Below are 18,441 nucleotides of genomic sequence, written 5' to 3' on the forward strand. Positions count from 1 at the left end.
TCAATGTTCACTCCACAGAGTTTGATGCAAACCCGAGGGTGACGAGGCCTTCACTGATCTGTAAAGTTAAAGCTCAGGGTTTGTCGTTAAGCGAGATAATGATTAACTAAGATAATTTTCTCTAATTTTTCCAATTCAGTGACACCCTCTCTGACTTTTAGGTATACTTAAAGTACATTTCATAAAGCGGTTGTTCACAACGTTACTTGGAAGAGAACACATAATTAACAGTGACATTGCAGGCTATTGCTTGGCTTACCGTGTATGGTGAATAGAATACATCTAGGTCCTGCAATAAACTAGTGCCCTCTCCAGCTGCCTCACATTACAGAAACAGGAGATAGGCTCCTGCCCTATGTGCTGTTCTGGCTCGGGTGAGGCTACTTACTTATTTAGGTCACATTTTTTGTATATCGAGTGTCTGGATGAATCGAGAACACCATAAATTGAAAAGGTGGCCTATCCCTTTAAGATGCCATTACCAAGAAGTCTTGAAAATTCGAAAGGAAGACATTGCACTGCAACCAATTTTCAGTTTGTTTCTCATCTGAAAAAAAGAGCGCTTGATCTCTTAGGAGGCTACTTTTGCTGATATATGTACATTATCCTCAGAAGCTAGCCTAATAGCTATGAACAATAGTGGGAAGATATTAGCTTGTAATTTACTGAATTGTTACCCATTCTGGAAGAATGATATATGCTTTTTTCTGAGACTTTTATAAGGTAGCTACCGGAAATATTTGTACATGTTTTGACCCGACGAAGATCTTCTGGATCAAAACGAGATTAAATGGGGAAAATATTTGCCATCAAACAGTGTGTAGGCCTTTGTTCTTTTCATGTATGTACCATTCGCCAAGCACCTAAGTTACTTGATGGATGTGCATATTACCACAACCATTTCTTCACCTGAAAATGTTCCCATTCGATAGCAAAGTATTAGATTTGATTTTTCTTTGTCTGATTTTCACAGAAATCTGCTTAACATACAAGGAAATCCACTGTGATATGATGAAAGACATGGCATAGGCCCGACATAGCATCAAACATACACAACAATAATGACCGCTTAAAGTGGAACTGACAGCATTTTAGCAACATGAAATCTTATTTGAATGTGTTCATATACACCCCCAGGAAGAATATGGCAGTCAAACGAGCACTTAGAAATGGTCATTTTCACGTTTTCATAAATTCTTAGAATGTTTGGGAATTACATATACTAAGGCATTTTGTTTAAATTCTATGACGATATAGAGTGGTAAAGGGGCCGTGCATTTGCACAAATAATAGACACTGCAGGAAATAAAACCTAATAAAAACATCTGTCTTGTCCAGGATCGGAGTCTACGCAGACCAGTGCGCTATAGTCAATCAGAGCTACAGTAGGCCTTTATGCAAATATGCCTTTTGCCACACGGGCCTACCATCATTCACTTTGAACTGGACTGTGTGTTTACAGGCAGTTGCAACAGTGTGACTTTAAATCATAAGAACGCATTTGCAAACAGCCACAAAATAAACCTGAATGGATTTCTGCAAATACAGTTTGTCGTAAGTTTACATACACTTATGTTGGAGTCATTAAAACTCGTTTTTCAACCACCACCAATTTCTTGTTATCAATCTATAGTTCACCATTTAATAAATTCACCATTTATTGTAGCACAATTCCAGTTGGTCAGAAGTTGACTGTGCCTTTAAACAGCTTGGAACATTCCGGAGAATTATGTCATGGCTTTTGATAGGCTAATTGACATCATTTGAGTCAATTGGAGGTGTACCTGTGGATGTATTTCAAGGCCTACCTTCAAACTCAGTGCCTCTTTGCTTGACATCATGGGAAAATCAAAAGATATCAGCCAAGACCTCAGAAAATAAATTGTAGACCTCCACAGGTCTGGTTCATTCTTGGGAGCAATTTCCAAATGCCTGAAGGTACCACATTCATGTGTACAAACAATGGTGCGAAAAGTGCAAAAAGAACTCCTGACAGCTCTGTCAGGAGGAATGGGCCAAAATTCACCCAACTTATTGTGGGAAGCTTGTGGAAGGCACCCTGAAACGTTTGACCCAATTTAAAGGCAATTCTACCAAATACTAATTGAGTGTATGTAAACTTCTGACCCACTTGAAGCATGAGGGAACAGCAGACTGCGATAGGGATTGATTGAATATGTCCGTAAACACACCAGCCAGCTGATCTGCGCATGCTCTGAGGATGTGGCTGGGGATGCCGGTTAACATGTTTAAATGTTTTCCTCGCGTCGGCTGCAGTGAAGGAGAGTCCGCATGTTTTGGTTGTGGGCCGTGTCAGTGGCACTGTATTGTCCTCAAAGCGGGCAAAAAGTTATTTAGTCTGCCTGGGAGCAAGACATCCTGGTCCGCGACGGGGCTGGTTTTCTTTTTGTAATCCGTGATTGACTGTAGAACCTGCCACATACCTCTTGTGTCTGAGCCGTTGAATTGAGATTCTACTTTGTCTCTATACTGACGCTTAGCTTGTTTGATTGCCTTGCGGAGGGAATAGCTACACTGTTTGTATTCGGTCATGTTTCCGGTCATCTTGCCCTGATTAAAAGCAGTGGTTCGCGCTTTCAGTTTCACGCGAATGCTGCCATCAATCCACGGTTTCTGGTTTGGTTTTGCGCTTACGTCAACTCATTAGTTATTCTGTGCTCTGGAACACAGACGAGTGTGCTCTGAAATTGGGGTAGATAGCCAGAGTGAATTTGCCAACGAAAGAGATGCTAACTGGATAACAGTTGTTCAACTTCTTGCTAGATACCCAAATTACCCCTGCCTTTGTAGCTTTGAATAGCCACTGATAAGAAACAATATGAGGGGGAAAAAGTCACTTAATCACTCCTCCCATGACATGACGTTCTCCTAGCAGCTTGCTATCTAGCTAACGTTAGGCTCCGTGTTTTTAGCTTGCTGCATAAATAGATACGCTAGCCATGTTATGACTGACTGGTGATCATTGCCCTTGGTAGTTTGATTGTATTGACATTCAAAGTCATTGAAAGTGAAACCGTACATCCCGAATGGAAGCAACAAACAATGTACCCAGCCAACTGTGATTTACAACCTGATAGTCCCAAAAATATTGCTATCAAGAAATATATTGGTGAATTATATTAATCCTGTATTAAACTGCATCCCTCTTTTCTGCCAACAATGCCTTTGTGTATGTCCTGGAATGTTGAGTCAAATATTTATTTTTGAGGCAGTTTTCAGCAGACTTGTTAACCTGGCTTTTGCCTGTACTGTGACACTGTTGTACCAAGCAGTAATGCACTCTGGATAGTGGAGAAGAATCAAATCAAATTTATTTATATAGCCCTTCGTCCATCAGCTGATATCTCAAAGTGCTGTACAGAAACCCAGCCTAAAACCCCAAACAGCAAGCAATGCAGGTGTAGAAGCACGGTGGCTAGGAAAAACTCCCTAGAAAGGCCAAAACCTAGGAAGAAACCTAGAGAGGAACCAGGCTATGTGGGGTGGCCAGTCCTCTTCTGGCTGTGCCGGGTGGAGATTATAACAGAACATGGCCAAGATGTTCAAATGTTTATAAATGACCAGCATGGTCCAATAATATTAAGGCAGAACAGTTGAAATTGGAGCAGCAGCACGGCCAGGTGGACTGGGGACAGCAAGGAGTCATCATGTCAGGTAGTCCTGAGGCATGGTCCTAGGGCTCAGGTCCTCCGAGAGAGAGAAAGAAAGAGAGAATTAAATTCACACAGGACACCGACTAGGACAGGAGAAGTACTCCAGATATAACAAACTGACCCTAGCCCCCCGACAGACAGGAGGGGTCAGGAGACACTGGCCCCATCCGAGGACACCCCCGGACAGGGCCAAACAGGAAGAATATAACCCCACCCACTTTGCCAAAGCACAGCCCCCACACCACTAGAGGGATATCTTCAACCACCAACTTACCATCCTGAGACAAGGCCGAGTATAGCCCACAAAGATCTCCGCCACGGCACAACCCAAACGGGGGGGCGCCAACCCAGACAGGATGACCACATCAGTGACTCAACCCACTCAAGTGACGCACCCCTCCCAGGGACGGTTTGAAAGAGCCCCAGTAAGCCAGTGACTCAGCCCCTGTAACAGGGTTAGAGGCAGAGAATCCCAGTGGAAAGAGGGGAACCGGCCAGGCAGAGACAGCAAGGGCGGTTCGTTGCTCCAGAGCCTTTCTGTTCACCTTCCCACTCCTGGGCCAGACTACACTCAATCATATGACCCACTGAAGAGATGAGTCTTCAGTAAACACTTAAAGGTTGAGACCGAGTTTGCGTCTCTTACATGGGTAGGCAGACCATTCCATAAAAATGGAGCTCTATAGGAGAAAGCCCTGCCTCCAGCTGTTTGCTTAGAAATTCTAGGGACGATTAGGAGGCCTGCGTCAGGACCAAATCAGAGAGATAGGTAGGAGCAAGCCCATGTAATGCTTTGTAGGTTAGCAGTAAAACCTTGAAATCAGCCCTTGCCTTGACAGGAAGCCAGTGTAGGGAGGCTAGCACTGGAGTAATATGATCTAATTTTTTGGTCTCGTCAGGATTCTAGCAGCCGTATTTAGCACTAACTGAAGTTTATTTAGTGCTTTATCCGGGTAGCCGGAAAGTCTAACCTGGAAGTGACAAAAGCATGGATTAATTCTTCTGCAGATTTTTTGGACAGAACGTTTCTGATTTTCCAATGTTACGTAGATGGAAAAAAGCTGTCCTTGAAATGGTCTTGATATGTTCTTCAAAAGAGAGATCAGGGTCCAGAGTAACGCCAAGGTCCTTCACAGTTTTATTTGAGATGACTGTACAACCATTAAGATTAATTGTCAGATTCAACAGAAGATCTCTTTTGTTTCTTGGGACCTAGAACAAGCATCTCTGTTTTGTCTGAGTTTAAAAGTAGAAGGTATGCAGCCATTCACTTCCTTATGTCTGAAACACATGCTTCTAGCGAGGGCAATTTTGGGGCTTCACCATGTTTAATTGAAATGTACAGCTGTGTGTCATCCGCATAGCAGTGAAAGTTATGAACATTATGTTTTCGAATGACATCCCCAAGAGGTAAAATATATAGTTAAAACAATAGTGGTCCTAAAACGGAACGTTGAGGAACACTGAAATTTACAGTTGATTTGTCAGAGGACAAACCATTCACAGAGACAAACTGATATCTTTCCGACAGATAAGATCTAAACCAGGCCAGAACTTGTCCGTGTATCGGATACAATACACAAACAAGTTTAGAAGTTCTGAGCCTACCCCGAAAGACCTCAGCCTGCAAATAAAGTACTTACGTTGTTGCACCTTAGCACACAGTCCACATGGACTCTCCATCTCAGGTCATTGTCAACATGTACTCCCAGATATTTATACGAGTCGACCTGCTGGATCTGTTCACTGTGAATTATGACTTGGTTCCGGTCAGCCACTGATGTGGGGTCAAATACGACGACATGTGTTTCTTTAAAAAAATTCAGGACCAGAGAATTTGTGTCACACCAGGCTGTTTACACTGTCTAGGTACAGAGGGAGGTTGCTGTTGTCACCTATTAAGGCCAGCAGGACGGTGTCATATGAGAACTTAGTTATGTGATGCTTGGTATTTTGACTTGTGCAATCGTTGGTGTTCAGAATGAAGAGGACGGGTGAGCTCACACAACCTTGCGGGCCCCCGCAGCTGGTGACCACAGGAGGGGGCGAGAGTGTTGTTTACCTTGACCAACTGAGTTCCGTCACTGAGAAATGAGTGATAGAAGTGAATGAGGTGTGGGTTAATATCCAGTTCTTTCATTTTGGTTAGGAGAAGGCGTGGTTGTATGGTGTTAAAGGCAGATGAATCTATAAAGAGTGCTCTGGTGTAGGTTTTTGGTTGGTCATGGTGTTTCTGGATCAGGTGTGAGGGTGGTCACTGCCTCCTCTGTACTGCACCCGTTTCTATAGGCAAACTGGTAGGTGTCCACATTCCTATCCACAGAGAGTTTTAGGTACCGAACCACTATTCTCTCTGGAGATTTCATGAGCACTGAGGTCAGGGCCACTGGTCAGTAGTCATTATGCTCCATGGGGCATGGCTTTTTTGGGATGAGGATGATGTGAGATGTTTTCCAGGTCTGTGTGAGTCGAGGGATAACTGGAAGATGGATTGCCAGACTGGGCCAAGCTCCTCAGCGGTCTTGAGGAGGAATGGGCTCACATTATCTGGCCCTGAGGCCTTCCTTGGGTTCAGCTGTTTAAAAACCTTTGTCACCTGCTCTGTGGTAATTATGATTTCCACTGTGTCAGAGGTAGGGACAGTCTGTAGGACTACAAAGTAGGCATTTGTGTGATTTTTGGATGTCGCCAAGCAGCGCACGGCAAGTATCCGATAATGGTACCTTAAAAGGTGGTGTTGGGACGTTTCCAGAGGGGAATCTAAATTGTATTTCCTTGATTCTTTGCGTCCTCTTTTCACCTCTTCCTCAAAACGCATTTTGTGCGTGTGCGTGCGTGTGTGTGTGTAACTTATCCTAAAGTGGTGAGCTGTTCCGTAGCCTTTCAGAATAAAACATATGAGTCTACAGGATGCTGTTTGGTGTTGTCAGCTGGTCCAGATCATATTTTGCACCGCTAGACTAGATAAAGTTTCAAGCTGTTGAAAAATGCTTTAATTTGATATGCACATTCCTCTTTTGTAAACACTTCTTTTAGCTGGATCAATACTCGCTGGGGAAAGTGGGTTGTGTAGGTCATTACAGACAAACACAAACTGACTGCACAAAGTTGTTGTTTTCAAGGCCAATGATCCTCTAGGTTTATTCCCTTCTTATACTGTGTTTGTTTACTATGCCAATTATTATGCTAAATTGATACAGGGGATTATACTGGATGATTATAGAGGGTTACTTTTAAGCATTTTTAAATGCTCCTTTGTGATTTCTGGAAATTCAGGACTTTTCTGCGTTGATGGTGTTATGGATCACACACACACACACACACACACACACACACACACACACACACACACACACACACACACACACACACACACACACACACACACACACACACACACACACACACACACACACACACACACACACACACACACACACACACACACACACACACACACGCACACAGAGAGGTTAGTTGATCAGTGTGAGTGTGTTTTCTTGTTATAGGTTATGTTTGTTTTTGTGTTAGTTGGTGCATCTGATGTCTTTCTGCTCCTTTATATCAGACAGCATCCTGTCAGAAGCACTAGTCTCTGGGACTGTGTGTTCCCGCCGTACACCGTATTTCTACAGCTGGAGGAAGCCAAGCGAAAGGAGGTCAAGTGCCTGTTCTGCAGGCTTATAAACACCCCTCCTCCTCCCTTATCCTCCCCATCTCCATCCTTCCTCCTGCTCAGGGAGCGAGAGAGCTGAATGAAAGGGTTTACCCTGTCGGACAACCCCCCTAGTCTGAGCTGCTGGCCCAGTGTGGCTCTCGGGAGACTGGCATGGTGGCAAACTCTATGCAGATGCCCCCCAAAAAAGTATGTGGGTAAGAGAGTGTGACTGACAGTGATGTAAAAAGAGAATGTGTGTGTGGGACTTGAGACTGAGCTTGTCCTCGTTAGGCTCTTGCAGCATGTGTGTGTACAACTGTCCATGAGTTTGTTTGTTTGTCAGTGTGTGTTTGTTTGACAGTGTGTGTTTGTTTGTGTACATGTGCGGCTGTGTATAAGTGTGTGTCTGTGTGTGTTTTCGGTGAAGGGAGAGTTGGTTAGTCCCCAGGCCCCTCCTCTTCTTCCACGTTAGAGCACAGCTGGTGAAGCCATTGAGTCCCACAGGGCTATGAGTAAAGGGAACAGTCCTACATTCAGATTCACTGTCTGTTCCAAATGATTCTCAGCTTTGCCTATAATGAACTCACTTACTTTATTCCCCAAACGACCACATCAGGAAGATCACATCTGCTTTACTTAGAATCTGTCTAAGTAAAGCACGCCGTGATTTAAAGGTAATCGGTCCATGGGGTTAGCCTTTTTCATAGACATGTAGCTAATAGGCTAGAACTAAGTGATGTCGACACTACAGTCGTGGCCAAAAGTTTTGAGAATGACACAAATATTAATTTCCACAAAGTTGGCTGCTTCATTGTCTTTAGATATTTTTGTCAGATGTTACTATGGGATACTGAAGTATAATTACAAGCATTTCATAAGTGTCAAAGGCTTTTATTGACAATTATATGAAGTTGATGCAAAGAGTCAATATTTGCAGTGGTGACCCTTCTTTTTCAAGACCTCTGCAATCCGCCCTGGCATGCTGTCAATTAACTTCTGGGCCACATCCTGACTGATGGCAGCCCATTCTTGCATAATCAATGCTTGGAGTTTGTCAGAATATGTGGGTTTTTGTTTGTCCACCCGCCTCTTGAGGATTGACCACAAGTTCTCAATGGGATTAAGGTCTGGGGAGTTTCCTGGCCATGGACCCAAAATATCAATGTTTTGTTCCCCGAGCCACTTAGTTATCACGTTTGCCTTAAGGCAATGCGCTCCATCATGCTGGAAAAGGATTGTTCGTCACCAAACTGTTCCTGGATGGTTGGGAGAAGTTGCTCTCGGAGGATGTGTTGGTACCATTCTTTATTCAAGGCTGTGTTCTTAGGCAAAATTGTGAGTGAGCCCACTCCCTTGGCTGAGAAGCAACCCCACACATGAATGGTCTCAGGATGCTTTACTGTTGGCATGACACAGGACTGATGTCAGTGCTCACCTTGTCTTCTCCGGACAAGCTTTTTTCCGGATGCCCCAAACAATCGGAAAGGGGATTCATCAGAGAAAATGACTTTACCCCAGTCCTCAGCAGTCCAATCCCTGTACCTTTTACAGAATATCAGTCTGTCCCTGATGTTTTTCCTGGAGAGAAGTGGCTTCTTTTCTGCCCTTCTTGACACCAGGCCATCCTCCAAATGTCTTCGCCTCACTGTGTGTGCAGATGCACTCACACCTGCCTGCTGCCATTCCTGACCAAGCTCTGTAGTGGTGGTGCCGCGATCCCGCAGCTGAATCAACTTTAGTAGAAGGTCCTGGCGCTTGCTGGACTTTCTTGGGCGCCCTGAAGCCTTCTTCACAACAATTGAACCGCTCTCCTTAAAGTTTACATTTACATTACATTTAAGTCATTTAGCAGACGCTCTTATCCAGAGCGACTTACAAGTTCATGATGATTCGATAAATGGTTGATTTAGGTGCAATCTTACTGGCAGCAATATCCTTGCCTGTGAAGCCCTTTTTGTGCAAAGCAATGATGACAGCACGTGTTTCCTTGCAGGTAACTGCGGTTGACAGAGGAAGAACAATAATTCCAAGCACCACCCTCCTTTTGAAGCTTCCAGTCTGTTATTCGAACTCAAACAGCATGCCAGAGTGATCTCCAGCCTTGTCCTCGTCAACACTCACATCTGTGTTAACAAGATAATCACTGACATGATGTCAGCTGGTCCTTTTGTGGCAGGGCTGAAATGCAGTGTAAATGTTTTTTAGGGATTCAGGTCATTTGCATGGCAGAGGGAATTTGCAATTAATTGCAATTCATCTGATCACTATTAATAACATTCTGGAGTATATGCAAATTTCCATCATACAAACTGAGGCAACAGACTAAAAATTAATATTTAGTCATTCTCAAAACTTTTGGCCACGACTATATGTTCAGTAAAGCTAATGTATGTCCTCATCTGCCTCGTCTTATGTAATCTCTTTAGAGCTACCATCCGTCCGAAATGAGCTAATCTAATAGCGGCGTCTGGTTTTGTTGCTGTTAAATAAAGAGGAGACTGTAGTAAGACACCTAAGACATTCCACAGGCACAGACTGAGATCCACCCTCACAACAGAATCCTATCCAAGCCAAGTCTGGCCAGAGAGAGTGTATTCAGCTCAGGGTTGGAGCAGGGAGCTCGCTCTCCTGTCTCCAGGGCAGGGGACGATATCACTACAAGCTGGTATGAAGCTCCTCAGGGGCCTGTCCTTGTACCCCTATTCATTTCTGACAGCCTACTTAAAGTGTAGAGTTCCAGTCTCCATCTGTAGCCTCACATTACACAAGCCTATTCCTTCTTGGAAAAAACTATGTGCTGCTCACCCATGTCTTCCTATTCACAGAGGGCTACATCCTACTAGCCTCATCCATCAGGATTCAGTGTAGCCTGTCACTCTGACAACAGTAGGGCCACCTTGTATAATTGTCTTTAGGCGCTGCGCTGTGAAACACCAACTGTCAAGAGTGAACAAGTGAGAAATCTTTACATAGAACCTGCAGCTTTTTAAAGTTGTAGTTAAATCCATAAAAATACAATCTTATTAAATTCTGTGGTTACAACACTATACCTTGACCATTATCAGAACACTATCCTCCTAAATCAGTTGTGTACCCATCTTCACTTTGTTTCCACTGAATGGTAAATAAAAATGTTGATCTCAGAGGTCAGGTTTTCTTTCAAGCAGTTACTCCATTGATTTAGTGGTCTGGTGAAAGTTTCTTAGTGAGAGTTGGTAGTCACTGCTAACTTCAGGTTTTGGTTACTGATGGGTCAAGTTTGATGGGTCAACTCTATCTCATCAACAGTTGTGTTTTTATATATATGTGTGTGTTTTTATATATATGTGTGTGTGTGTGTGTATGTAAAAAAATATATATACACTGCTCAAAAAAATAAAGGGAACACTTAAACAACACAATGTAACTCCAAGTCAATCACACTTCTGTGAAATCAGACTGTCCACATAGGAAGCAACACTGATTGACAATAAATTTCACATGCTGTTGTGCAAATGAAATAGACAACAGGTGGAAATGATAGGCAATTAGCAAGACACACCCAATAAAGGAGTGGTTCTTCAGGTGGTGACCACAGACCACTTCTCAGTTCCTATGCTTCCTGGCTGATGTTTTGGTCACTTTTGAATGCTGGCGGTGCTTTCACTCTAGTGGTAGCATGAGACTGAGTCTACAACCCACACAAGTGGCTCAGGTAGTGCAGCTCATCCAGGATGGCACATCAATGCGAGCTGTGGCAAGAAGGTTTGCTGTGTCTGTCAGCGTAGTGTCCAGAGCATGGAGGCGCTACCAGGAGACAGGCCAGTACATCAGGAGACGTGGAGGAGGCCGTAGGAGGGCAACAACCCAGCAGCAGGACCGCTACCTCCGCCTTTGTGCAAGGAGGAGCAGGAGGAGCACTGCCAGAGCCCTGCAAAATGACCTCCAGCAGGCCACAAATGTGCATGTGTCTGCTCAAACGGTCAGAAGCAGAGGGTGGTATGAGGGCCCGACGTCCACAGGTGGGGGTTGTGCTTACAGCCCAACACCGTGCAGGACGTTCGGCATTTGCCAGAGAACACCAAGATTGGCAAATTCACCACTGGCGCCCTTTGCTCTTCACAGATGAAAGCAGGTTCACACTGAGCACATGTGACAGACGTGACAGAGTCTGCAGACGCCTGCAACATCCTCCAGCATGACCGGTTTGGCGGTGGGTCAGTCATGGTGTGAGGTGGCATTTCTTTGGGGGGCCGCACAGCCCTCCATGTGCTCGCCAGAGGTAGCCTGACTGTCATTAGGTACCCGAGATGAGATCCTCAGACCCCTTGTGAGACCATATGCTGGTGCGGGTGGCCCTGGGTTCCTCCTAATGCAAGACAATGCTAGACCTCATGTGGCTGGAGTGTGTCAGCAGTTCCTGCAGGAGGAAGGCATTGATGCTATGGACTGGCCCGCCCGTTCCCCAGACCTGAATCCAATTGAGCACATCTGGGACATCATGTCTCGCTCCATCCACCAACGCCACGTTGCACCACAGACTGTCCAGGAGTTGGCGGATGCTTTAGTCCACGTCTGGGAGGAGATCCCTCAGGAGACCATCCCCCACCTCATCAGGAGCATGCCCAGGCGTTGTAGTGAGGTCATACAGGCACGTGGAGGCCACACACATTACTGAGCCTCATTTTGACTTGTTTTAAGGACATTACATCAAAGTTGGATCAGCCTGTAGTGTGGTTTTGCACTTTAATTTTGAGTGTGACTCCAAATCCAGACCGCCATGGGTTGATAAATTTGATTTCCATTGATAATTTTTGTGTGATTTTGTTGTCAGCACATTCAACTATGTAAAGAAAAAAGTATTTAATAAGAATATCTCATTCATTCAGATCTAGGATGTGTTATTTTAGTGTTCCCTTTTTTGAGCAGTGTATATACAGTGGGGCAAAAAGTATTTAGTCAGCCACCAATTGTGCAAGTTCTCCCACTTAAAAAGATGAGAGGCCTGTAATTTTCATCATAGGTACACTTCAACTCTGACAGACAAAATGAGAGAAAAAAATCCAGAAAATCACATTGTAGGATTTTTAATTAATTTATTTGCAAATTCTGATGGAAAATAAGTATTTGGTCAATAACAAAAATGTATCTCAATACTTTGTTATATACCCTTTGTTGGCAATGACAGAGGTCAAACGTTTTCTGTACGTCTTCACAAGGTCTTCACACACTGTTGCTGGTATTTTGACCCATTCCTCCATGCAGATCTCCTCTAGAGCAGTGATGTTTTGGGGCTCTTGCTGGGCAACAGGGACTTTCAACTCCCTCTAAAGATTTTCTATGGGGTTGAGATCTGGAGACTGGCTAGGCCACTCCAGGACCTTGAAATGCTTCTTACGAAGCCACTCCTTCGTTGCCCGGGTGGTGTGTTTGGGATCATTGTCATGCTGAAAGACCCAGCCACGTTTCATCTTCAATGCCCTTGCTGATGGAAGGAGGTTTTCACTCAAAATCTCACGATACATGGCCCCATTCATTCTTTCCTTTACACGGATCAGTCGTCCTGGTCCCTTTGCAGAAAAACAGCCCCAAAGCCTGATGTTTCCACCCCCATGCTTCACAGTAGGTATGGTGTTCTTTAGATGCAACTCAGCATTCTTTGTCCTCCAAACACAATGAGTTTCTACCAAAAAGTTTATATTTTGGTTTCATCTGACCATACGACATTCTCCCAATCTTCTTCTGGATCATCCAAATGCTTTCTAGCAAACTTCAGACGGGCCTGGACATGTACTGGTTTAAGCAGGGAGACACGTCTGGCACTGCAGGATTTAAGTCCCTGGCGGCGTAGTGTGTTACTGATGGTAGGCTTTGTTACTTTGGTCCCAGCTCTCTGCAGGTAATTCACTAGGTCCCCCCGTGTGGTTCTGGGATTTTTGCTCACCGTTCTTGTGATCATTTTGATCCCACGGGGTGAGATATTGCGTGGAGTCCCAGATCGAGGGAGATTATCAGTGGTCTTGTATGTCTTCCATTTCCTAATAATTGCTCCCACAGTTGATTTCTTCAACCCAGGCTGCTTAACTATTGCAGATCCAGTCTTCCCAGCCTGGTTTCTGGTGTCCTTTGACAGCTCTTTGGTCTTGGCCATAGTGGAGTTTGGAGTGTGACTATTTGAGGTTGTGGACAGGTGTCTTTTATACTGATAACAAGTTCAAACAGGTGCCATTAATACAGGTAACGAGTCGAGGACAGAGGAGCCTCTTAAAGAAGAAGTTACAGGTCTGTGAGAGCCGGAAATCTTGCTTGTTTGTAGGTGACCAAATACTTATTTTCCACCATAATTTGCAAATAAATTCATTAAAAATCCTACAATGTGATTTTATGGATTTTCTTTTCTCATTTTGTCTGTCATAGTTGAAGTGTACCTATGATGAAAATTACAGGCCTCATCTTTTTAAGTGGGAGAACATGCACAATTGGTGGCTGACTAAATACTTTTTTTGCCCCACTGTATATAGGCTTTCTAGGGTAGACCAGGGCTTGTGACTTCATGCTCCAGATCGGATGGTGGGGGCCCTGGAATTCACGTCATGTCATGATCTTTTTTCTTATCACTTAAATTATAAAAAGGGTGGTTTAAACATTTAATAAAAATAAATGTTGTCACATCTGTAGTGTGTGTGCTCTCAGCTCTCAATGCTATGTAGCTGGCAGCCCTGAGTGTGTTTCCCTGGTCCCCCCCGTGGCTGTCAGCACAGGCCCTGACCAGCAGCAGCTTCCTTTGCACGGCTCCCATTTCCCCTGCCAGGTGTTTCTATGTAGTAAGTCAATAAAGCTTTTAGTTTACATATGGAGCGATTTATTGTTGTTTTAATGTGCCACGTCGACAGACACCCGAGATGCCCCGGTCGATGCGTGTTTCTCTGCGCAATGACAGCCCACACAGCTGCAGTTAGCAAATCTCTCCTATCTGAGATGCTGTGTGTGAGGGTGCTATGAGTGTATACTAGGGTTGAATATTTTCCAGGTATTTTACAAATGTTCCATCCCAAGAAAAATCACTTTTCTCCGGGTTAACCTGGTACTTCCCGCCCAAAACCGTAAGTTTCAGTTTAAAGCATATAAATAGGCTTTGATCGAAAATTCAGGGCTGATGAGCCATACATTAAATACATTTTATGACCCCTACATTAAAGATATTTTATGAGCCCAAGCTCGAAAAGCCCAAATGATTGTGCCGTTATCCAAGAGAGCATATAGCTAGGGTTATATGTTCTCTCAGCTTTATCATGGTTTGAAAGAGGTGTGTAAATCCAGTCCAGATAATACAATTCACACTCAAAAAGATTAGCCTACTGGAGCTTTACCCAAGAGAGCATATAGCTAGCTACATCTAGAGGCTTTAATGTTTTTCTGTCGTCTATGGGCTTTGATGTTTTTCTGTCAGAAATGTAGCTAGCCATATGTAGGATGTCATTGTAAATAAGAATTTGACTTGCCTACTAATCCTGACTTGCCTAGTTAAATAAAATGCAAGATTGAATGGTTATTGGTCTGGATAAATAACTTCTATAGCCTACCGCCATCGTACGTTCACTCTTCTTTCAATCTACCCGTGAGTTCTATGGGCTGCTGTATTTAACATTCAGCAAACAAGAGCTAGCGTCCCTCTTCGAATAGTCTATTGGTAAAAGAAATGCTACAAAAATAATGCCCAGCAAGCTATTCTAGTCTAGCTTTTCCTGCATGGGACTCCCAAGAGCTAAGGAGTGTTTTTTGTTTTATGAAGAGAGGCCATTGAATTTATTACCTGAAAGAGGTATTTGGGACATCTAGATTAATCCTGTTCAAGATATCTATCTATTTTGGATGGAATTGATGCGGGGAGAGGGAGAGACTGCTCACTCATGCTCTGATTTAAAGCAATGATATTTGAGTGATAGGCTGTTTTAAAATGTAGGCCTGCCTACCTGTCACAAGAAAAAAAGTTACCATGATGAGATGATAGGTTTTACATCCATTGTAAACGGCACTCCAAACTGAGATGGGCTGACTGTCCCCACCATGAGCATTGATGATTTGATCATGCAGAGAGAAGGCCATAGAGAAGACCAATTTAGTCATTGTATATCATTTAACAGTTCCATTTCACGTCATGCTGTTGATATAAAAAATGTATTATAATTGACCGGTTTCTCTGAGTTATTTATCCCGGGAAAAGATACTAGTTTTGGGCGGTTGATCTCAGAAACTGTGTTCCCGCCATTCAACCCTAGTGTATACCTGTGTGAAATTGTCCCAACTTGGCCTGGCCCAGGGAAAGGTGATACACAACAATGGTCCAAAGGCGCCTTTTAACGTTTGCTTATCCTCCGATAACCAGGCAGCACTTAATGCCGTTAATGGATTTTGTTCCCTGGGGTGGGTGTGACTGATGGGCTGGGGCTAGGGGGTGAGGATGGGGCTGGGGCTGGGGCTGGGATTGAGCTGTGGCTGGGATGGCAGAAAGGCATGGGGCACGGTCAGCTGATCAGACTTGTTTGGACTTCTGCTCTGCAGACATCATTAAATATGCAGCTCCCGGGTCATATTCCTCCACTCTGCTCCTTTTTATCTCCCATTGATCAGGTCTACAAACATACACAAATGACCTTTAATCTGGACACGTTATGCTTCACATATTGGGTTCAGCTCCGGAGGGAGCCGAAGTTATGACTAATGTACTTGTGCTGCATGATACCAGACAAGTGTTTTGAGTGCCAGTGTTTCTATCCATGATATTTGGAGGGAAGTCTATTTTAAAACAAAAGAGAGCAGAGACAGTCAGGTGGATAAGTGTATAAACTGCTTAGCGTTAAACTCATTCAGACAATTGGGTAGGATATGTGTCCTAACGGATGCAATGTGTCGTGAATTGAACACTGTGTGATGGATGTAAAGTATATTGTAAAGGCGCTGAGCTGATATGGCCGGAAGAAAATCTCACCCTCTATTGTTTTATTAAACATGGTCCGTCTTCTAATCATTGAGTGAATAGACCATGCCTAGCACCAGGGCTCATCCAATTGGATAATTTATTTACCAATAGGCAAGTCTAGCCTATGTCCTCCCTGATGTTCTAGTACATTCACATGATTAAAACCTAATGTTAATGCCTGTACCACAGTGGATTTTATAGGATTGGACCACAGTTGAAAAGCCATATGGGATGATACCCTATTTGAGGTGATCTCATGTACCTGTTTGCTCTTGCAGTGACACAGTCACTGTGGCAGCGTGGCCTGGACAGAACAAGCAGAGCTCAGTCAGTCCGATAGATCCACTGGGTGAACGGATAATGGATTACGTCAACTCAATTTAGTCAACATGGTAGAGCAGTGTGAAAACAAAATGTTCCTCTCCATGCAAAGCTTTGCTAATCTCTCCATCATATTCAGCTTACATAAAGCCGGGTTTGCAGGCCGGCAGATATCACTCTGCTTCCACCTCTGTCTCCTCCTCGCCATCCAGCCTACTGCTTCTCTACTCTACAGTGCCCCCTAGGACCAGGGAGTTTACTCCATGTGTTTTTTAAAGTATAGATACATTGGAGAGCAGTAGATGGCTGGAGACTGGTTAAGGCCTGTTCACTGAGTATTCACAATTACTGACTTTGTTTATGTGCATGCGTGGGAGTTGGCATTTTAACTTAGACACCACAGCTACACTGTCATCTCTACTGGTTAGGAATAACACAGTTTTTGTCAACCAAAGGATATTAATGTTTGTGTGTTCGTGAAATGGCTGGTACTCTAAAGGTGTTACGACCGACGTATCACATTTGTCTTGTTGATTGACAGTATATTCAATTGTGGTTTATCTCACCAAAATAGGCTATATTCTTTCAGCTGGTGTATTGCAGCTACCAGCTTCATACTTAAAGGTGTTGCAATAGCTTTTACAGAGCAAAAACAATACTTCCTTGATTTCTATTCTAATAATTTCAAGTAAAATATAGCACTCACTGATCATCTATTTGTCTTTCATTTCAGCCTTAACTGCATTCACGTACCTCACCATCTTCGATCTCTTCAGGTGAGTAAGTGGGAATCCTGGGGCTCATTATGTTTTGTCATCGCTGTCTGAAGAAGTTTTACACTAAGCTAAGTTGTGTACCTAACATTTGTGTTGAGCTCTTTTTACTGCTGTGCAACTGCTTGTGTTGAGCTGTTGTTGTTAGTCATTATGACTTATGTGTGTGTACCTGTTGGCCCACAGTCTGATCACCTGTTTGCTGAGCTCTTGGGTGGCAATGAAGAAGCCTAGTCAGCTCTTCTCTTTTGGGTAAGTCCACTAGCACACTGATTCTACAGTAGCCCCCACTATTAATCTTGATTTTAAAAATGTAGTCATTAAATGATCGTGTTTCCATTGGCCTGTATTGATTATGAATAATATGTGTGGTGTTCATTTGTGGTGTGTATGCATTAATGTATGTGATACAACACTTACATCTTACATACCAACGCAGCTTAGGTTGTTTAAGCCCCTGGGGGTACGACAACGACTATGGATCTGTCTCCGTCTGTTCGCACATTAGTTTACAAAATAACTCTGATTGGCCCAAGGGATGCTATAGTAATTGACTGCAATTCCAAACTTTGAACAAACATATCTCCTGTCCCATTTGAGCTACAGTCATGAACAGCAAGTTTCCTGTTAGGACCTATAAGCTCCGGCAATGAGATTTTCTGGCAAATTATACTTTTTGTCCCCCACAATTGTGGTGGGGAATAGAATTAAAAAAAATATATAATGCTGCTACTCTTCCTTCCTATATGATTTGATGACACTACATAACCGCCTGGTATTTTGTCACAAAACTTGTCACAATTCTTTTTTTTACATAAATGTGCATGCATTAGATATTCTCAACTTGTTTTTTTTTGCGAGTACTTGATAATAATTTAAGCGAGTACTCACAGTGAAATAATTTAAAATGCCCTATGAGTGTCTTACATGCCTACTGTATAGAGACCGTTTACACTTATGCAAACGATCGATGTGAATATTTCAGTCAATTCATTGACATGGGACCATTCTGTTACTTTTAGTTTAGTCTAGCGAGACTACTATCAGTATAACTGT

The 18,441-nt window shown here is 43.5% G+C and overlaps 1 protein-coding gene and 1 long non-coding RNA gene across 2 annotated transcripts in view; one reads left to right on the forward strand and one right to left on the reverse strand.

Annotated features, from left to right (window-relative positions):
* Positions 1–18,441, forward strand: part of slc30a6 (solute carrier family 30 member 6) — an 80,489-nt gene that overhangs the window by 21,685 nt on the left and 40,363 nt on the right. The window contains exons 5-6 of the mRNA XM_035795326.2: positions 17,346–17,388; positions 17,572–17,637. Of these exons, the coding sequence (XP_035651219.1) occupies positions 17,346–17,388; positions 17,572–17,637 (109 nt within the window). The remainder of the gene's footprint in view (positions 1–17,345; positions 17,389–17,571; positions 17,638–18,441) is intronic.
* On the reverse strand, positions 3,315–5,556 carry LOC127910643 (uncharacterized). Its single transcript, XR_008075593.1, has 2 exons — positions 5,318–5,556; positions 3,315–3,708 (listed from the first exon to the last, which is right to left on the reverse strand). It is a non-coding gene; the product is annotated as an uncharacterized LOC127910643 (long non-coding RNA).

The sequence above is a fragment of the Oncorhynchus keta genome, chromosome 2, assembly GCF_023373465.1.
Source record: "Oncorhynchus keta strain PuntledgeMale-10-30-2019 chromosome 2, Oket_V2, whole genome shotgun sequence".
Taxonomy (NCBI): Eukaryota; Metazoa; Chordata; class Actinopteri; order Salmoniformes; family Salmonidae; genus Oncorhynchus; species Oncorhynchus keta.